This window comes from Eptesicus fuscus, chromosome 15 (genome assembly GCF_027574615.1).
Source record: "Eptesicus fuscus isolate TK198812 chromosome 15, DD_ASM_mEF_20220401, whole genome shotgun sequence".
Taxonomy (NCBI): Eukaryota; Metazoa; Chordata; class Mammalia; order Chiroptera; family Vespertilionidae; genus Eptesicus; species Eptesicus fuscus.
The window spans coordinates 75749937-75756065 of record NC_072487.1 but is presented as its reverse complement, the minus strand read 5'-3'; the positions used below and the strand labels follow the sequence as shown (position 1 = coordinate 75756065).

Genomic DNA, 6129 nt, shown 5'->3' with positions numbered 1-6129 from the left:
AGGCGCTTTCTGATCTGTCATCAAACAGACGCCTGGTGAGGGATGTTCAGGAGGCCCGGGGGCTCGCCAGGGCCTGGCAGAGGGATGGGTGAGGGCGGCCAGCCCGGAGACTCCCACCCTCCCAGCTCCAGAGCACCAGCCCCACGCCCAGCCCAGGCCTGGCATCACCAGGGAGCACGGCCTGGCCAAGCGCTGGCTGCATGGGCATGAAGCCCATCGTGGTGGGGACAGCAGGCCAGCGCCCCCCTCCCCGGAGGGCACCCCTTCAAGGCTGTGCTGAGCAGACGGGCCCCGCACACCCACTTGGCCAGGAGGCTGCCGTGAGCGAGGCAGGCCAGGGCCCGGGCCTGGAGGAGCCCACGCTGTGGCGTCAGCAGGTGGCCACACGGGAGTGACCACCGGAAGGCAGGCGCTGGGAGAGGCAGTGGAGGGGGCAGCTCCACCGGGACCTGAGGCTGACAGACAGACAGACGTGTGCAGATCACCCAGGACTGTGGTCGCCGCGTTAGAGCCCCGTTTGATGGTGGGGAGCCTGCGGCCCTGCTATCCCATGTCACCTGCCCCGTTCCTTCCTCCTCCGACGAGAGGAGCCCACAGGAAAGGGATGCCCACGCTGGGACCCGGAGGCAGTGCCCACAAGCCCCCCCGCCCCCCGATTCTGCCTGTTCCTCCTCGAGCACAGACAGGCTCTGGGGAGTCGCCAGCGGCCTCGGGCCTCGCCTTCCGGACTCTGGATGCACCTGAGTTAAGCCGGAGCCACCAGCTGGCCTGAGCTCCGAGGCCCGAGGGTGGCCGGACCTGGGTCCCACCCTGGCGACCTCGGCGGTCAGCAGGCGACAGGGACAGCGCTGGGAGCGGTTCTCACGTGCATCTGCCTCTGCAGCCGCGTGTAAACGGGTTTTACGTTCGTCTTGGGGGAGAAGTGGTATCGCCAGCGCCCACCTCTTCCTGGCCCCCCACCCGCACTGGCTCCCGCAGCGCACAGGCCTCTGGCTGGCCTGGCTGGGGCCAGAGACCCGGGAGCCGGGAGGCCTGTCCCCCGGGGTTCTGAGAACCGGCGAGGGGTGTCAACAGGAACTGCCGTTTGCATCTGCTGTGCCAGGGGGACTCGAGCGAGACCCGCAAATTGTCTTGTGGAGTTTGAGGAGCAATGTGCTGGCAGGAGGACACGTTAGCGGACACGCTGACCCCAGAACAAAGGACACAAGGTCCTGGTCCACGTGGCCGAGGCACCCGGGCCTCAGTTTCTGCATCTGCTTGCAGGGAGAGGGCCGTTCCCAATCTCCAGTGGGCCAGGCAGCTGGCAGGACCCGGCAAACCTGGGGCTGAGGTCTGACCTGTGGGCCTTGGGGGTGGGCAGCGGGGGGCTGGCCCTGACCTGCCCCTGACCACAGGGTGGCTGAGGGGGTGGGAGGGAGCCTGAGGGCCGGCAGAGCTGCCGACGGACGAAGCCTGGTGTGTGCCCGTCTCTAATAAAGTCTGTGTGACCTGGCTCGGGCCTCGCCTCTGGGCCTGCTCGGCGCCCGCCCACACGGGAGCGCGAGGTGGGGCCGGCACCACTTCCCAGACAGCGTGGGCCCGGGGGCTGGGCGTCGGGGTGAGCCCGGGCTGCTCTCCCTGTGCGTCCCATCAGGGTCCCCAGGGTGACGTGATCCCCATGGGTCCCTTGTGGCTGGGGCTGGAGTCCGGAGGAGCTGCGAGTGTTTATTAAGAACAGCCCCTAATGGCTACTTATTCATACGTCAATTGGAGGCTTAAAGACAAAACAGTCCCCTGAGCTTATGCAATAAAAGCCAGGACTTACCGGGTGCCTGCGTGGGAGGCCCGAGTGGGTCCGGGCCCCGACTGCCGCTCACCCAGTGGGTGCTCGTCCCCGCGGGGCAGGAACACGGCCCCTCCCGTGCCCTCGGCCAACAAGCACAGTCCTGCCGCTCAGGCAGCTCTGTATCGGCCCACAGGGAGCCTGGGGATGAGCCAGGCCACACGGCCCGGGTGACAGCCTTGCCCAGCTCGGTCCCTTCCCGGCGGCCGTTCCCCCGTCAGGATGCTGCTCTGGCTCCGTTCACGGGGCCACCTGGGAAGGTTCAGTGATTCAGTCACGGGTTCTCAGGGCTGACGGGTGCGTGTGGTTTAGCCACGCACAGTGCCCAACACAGACGGGAGGGGTGCCCGTGGCAGGAGGAGCCAGCACCCCTGGAAGGCCGGGCCACAGAGAGGGCACCGTCCAGGCTCCTGAACACCAGCAGCCGCCGCCTCCCCTGCCTCGTGTAGCTCACGACCCTCAGGATGTGGGCATCACTGTTACCGCGTCAGGGAGAAGCGGAGGCTCAGAAAGTGACAGCAGGTGCTGAGGCCACAGCTGGTGCGTGGCTGGGCAGGCGTGGACCCAGTTCTCGGGGCTCATGTAGGGCTGAGAGGGAGCGATCTGAGAGCCGAGCGGGGCCCGGGCTCGGCAGCACCAGGCTGTCGCCCGCCAGGCCCTGACCTGGCCCATCTCAGCCCTCACTTAGGGAAGCGAGGACAGCGGGTCAGTGTGGACCTCCTAGATGTGCCCGACCCTCCTCCGATGGCTTCCCAGGAGCCCCCTCTCCCAGTGCTGTGGCGCCCCCTTTGCCCTGAGCCCGGAAGGGCGACGTCCTGAGACCCAGCTGCAGGCGACCCCACCCTGCCCCCCGCCCACTGCTGGAGGCCCTGAGTCTCGGGGTGGTAGAAAGTGTCACAGTTGTCACCCCCCAGCTGCTCGAGTGGGGGGCTAGTTTCCAGGCTCTGAGGACCAGGAAGTGCACTGGAAAACCCTCTTTGGGCAGGTGCTCTGGGGTACCTAGGAAAACCCTAAATTTGGCACTAAATCCGGCATCAGACTTGGCTCCAGGCACCTCTACCGGGTGGAGGCTGAGGCTGGGCTGAGGAATCAGTGGGCCATATGGGGGCCTCCTCATGTCTCCCCCAAACTGGCCCCACCCCAAACCTGTGCCCAACACTCTGGACTTCCGGAGGCCACATCCCAGAGTTCCCGTTCCCGGCCCCAGTCCTGAAGGGACCCCAGCGAGCGGCCGTCCTCACTGCAGAACCTCGCCCTGAGCCCCTGGTCTCAGCCTGGGAGCTTTCCTCCTGGGCGGGGAGGTGCCCCCGGGTCTGACCCCCCCCACCCCCCCCCCGCCCCGCCGCAGCTGTCCCGAGGACTCTGAAGAGCACAGCTGGGGGGACTGAGGCCCAGGGAGGGCCAAGTGTCTGGCCCAAGGCCTCACAGCGAGTTAGGGACTCACCACAGGCTGCACCCCATCTTTAACCAGCACCCAGGGTCATGACCGACCAGCGCTAACGAGGGAGGTCAAGTGTGCGCACACACGGACACACACACCCGGGCCAGCCCCTCCGAGCAGCCCCTCCGGCCCAGAGGTGCGGGCGCTCCCTCTCATGGGGCTCCCCCTCCTGGCTCAGCCTCCGGGCACCGACTCCCCGGGGCTCCAGAGCCGGTGAACTGTGGCACCAGCAACTCGCACCTAACGAGCGGGACCATCTGGGTTCCCGGGCGCCTGAATCCCAGGGAGCGGCCAGGCGGCAGGTGTGCGAGGCGTAGCTTCTCGGGACAGCCAGGAGCTGACCAAGGCGGGTGGCCGGGTCCTTAGGGGGGCACCACCGCCTCCTGCAGGGATCGAGGCCTGTGCCCCGATTCAGTTAGTGCTGCCGCCCACTCTCCGCCCAAGGAGGGGCTCGTCACCACAGCCGTGTCGGGTCTTTCGTCAATGCAGTGCACACTGCCCCCCCACCCCAGCGTCCCCAATGGAATCCCAGGGCCAGGAATGTGCGGCAATCAGAGCGCCGGCGGCAAGTCCCGCAGAGCTACATAAGGCAGGGAGGCCGGCACCCCGCACCGGAGCCCGGCAGCCTCCTGGGAGCACCCGCAGCGGTGAGTACAGCCCCGCTCCCGCAGGACCCCCTCAGGCCAGGCAGGGGGTCGGGGCCCTCACCCTGCGGCCGGAGAGCGAGAGCGCACTTGCCCGGGGCTCCCACCCCAGGCTCTTCCTGCCACACCCTGGAAGTTGGGGCCCAATTTCCGGTGGCGAGTGTCCCAACCTTCCACCAGGTTCTTAAAAGGGTCCGTGACCCCCAAAGCTGAGAAGGGCCACTTCCTTCTGGGCACTGAGAGGTCCCCCTTCCTGAGGCCCAGGCCATCCCCACGCGCATCCATCCGCCATTCAGGGCGCCTCCAGCTCCAGCAGCTGTAGCAGTGCTTCCTGTGGGAGGGGGTCCGCCCAGGCCCGAGGGAGGGGCTCCCAGGCGGGCGGGGGAGACGCCGAGGAGGGCTGGCTTGGGGCGGAGGAGGGCTGCTTTGTGACTTCTGTAAGGCTTGCTCGCTGAGCTCACTCCGGATGTCTGGGGGAGCACCGGGAGCCGGGGTGTCCTCTCCCATCCGGCTCTATTCCAGCCTCGGTTCTCCGCGAGGCAGCCAACCTGACTCCCACGGTCATCACCCAAAAGGCTTCCTTTGCGAGGGAACGAGCAGTCACGGCCGAGGCAGGGGCATGTCGGGAAGTTCTAATCGGGGTTCAAACCCCCCTCGTATCACCACCCATGCAGCAGTTCCTCAGCCCAGCCCCGTTAGACGTGGGCTTGCCCCCCGCTGTCACAGGTAACGCTGTGAGATGGGGCCAGTCACCGGTGTGGGCCTGCTGCCTCCCGGAAAAGGGGTACGGAAAACCGGGAGGGGGGGTGGTGGTAAGGGCAGTCTCAGCCGTGGACGGAAAGCAACGCCCACAGGCCACAGCCCACAGGCCACGAGTCGGAGCCCTTCATTCTCTGGCTGTGACCTGGCACAATCTCCCAGCCTTTCTGACCGTTTTCTCGGTGGAAAATGGAAATGACAGTGCCTAAAGTGAGGTTTATTGTGAAGATGAAGGGGGGACCACTGGCGCCCCAGCCACCTTACACGCCCCCCTCCAGGTGGGTATCCGAGTTGGACCGGGCTCATCAAATCCGCTTCCTGCTTTGGGGAGCAGCTGGTTTCCGAGTTGGAGTCATTAGCAGTGTCCCAGCTGAACAGTTTCGCTGGACCCATTCATTACCAAGTTGAAACCGAGAGATTGTGCCATGAACTCCGCTCCGTGGCTGAGATGATACGGCTCGAGAGCCAGTAATTGTTATAAGAGAAAAATGAACCCAAATGTGCGCAGCTCTCCGGGGCGGCCTGTGTGCTGCTGCGGGCCCCTCCGGCCGCGGTGGGATGAGGCCCTCGCGGTTCTGCCGTCAAACCCAGAGATGGCAGGAGAGGGAGACCAGCCCATGGGTGCCGCCAGCGCCTCCACCTGCCACGGAGTACAGGCCCGGTCCCCCGACGCAGTGACACTTCTTCCCGCTGCTCGCAAGCTGGGCCCGGCGGAGCCCCAGCCGAGGCCTCGGCGGGCTGCCCGGGCCTGGGAAGCAGCGGACCAGCGCCGTGCGGGGGCCACGTGAGCCGCCGGTAACTTTCCCTCTTTCCTCCGGGCCAGATGGCGCACCCCCACTTCCTGTCCTGCCTGCTGCTCCTGCCGCTGGGCGCCTGCTTCCCTCTCCTGGACAGAGAAGCGCCCGTGGACACCCCGGGCGGCACTGGAGGCGAGATGAGCTGGGCCCACCTGGCCGGGGGACGCGCGGTCCACTTGCCGTGGGGCCCCCCTCCGTGGCCGAGAGCGCCCCGCCCACACGCCCTGCTGGTCACGGCCAAGGAGCTGCAGGTGTCGGGCCGAGCGCGGGCCGGCTTCGGGCTCCGGTTCGGGAGGCAGGATGAGGGCCGCGGGGCCGCCGGCTTCCTCCTGGCCGACGGCGAGAAGGCCGGTAGCCCGTTAGGCACGCTGGCCGGGGAGCTCAGCGGCTACAGCAGGAAGAAAGGCGGCTTCAGCTTCCGCTTCGGCCGGCGGTGACGGGCCCGGGGCGGCCTGCCCATGTGGCTCCTCGGCCCCTCCCCGCCGCAGAGACCCTGCAAAGGGGCGTATTGCTATCGTGAATGATTAGCCGTAGGACTGGGTAGGCGGTGGTGCTTTTGATTTCCAACTTTGCTGAAGCAAAAACCTGCGTGGTGTCCTAAAGGAGGGGGCCAAAAGCAAGCTGCCCCCTGCAGCCGCTGCCGGGGGTCTGTCTCGGCGCCTCCCT

At 67.0% G+C, this 6129-nt stretch overlaps 1 protein-coding gene across 1 annotated transcript; it reads left to right on the top strand.

The window, feature by feature from the left end:
- The first annotated feature begins 5489 nt into the window (after positions 1-5489).
- Positions 5490-5900, top strand: QRFP (pyroglutamylated RFamide peptide). The gene has a single exon (XM_008152512.3). It carries the CDS (start codon positions 5490-5492, stop codon positions 5898-5900), a length of 411 nt encoding a protein of 136 aa, XP_008150734.2.
- Positions 5901-6129: the final 229 nt, after the last annotated feature.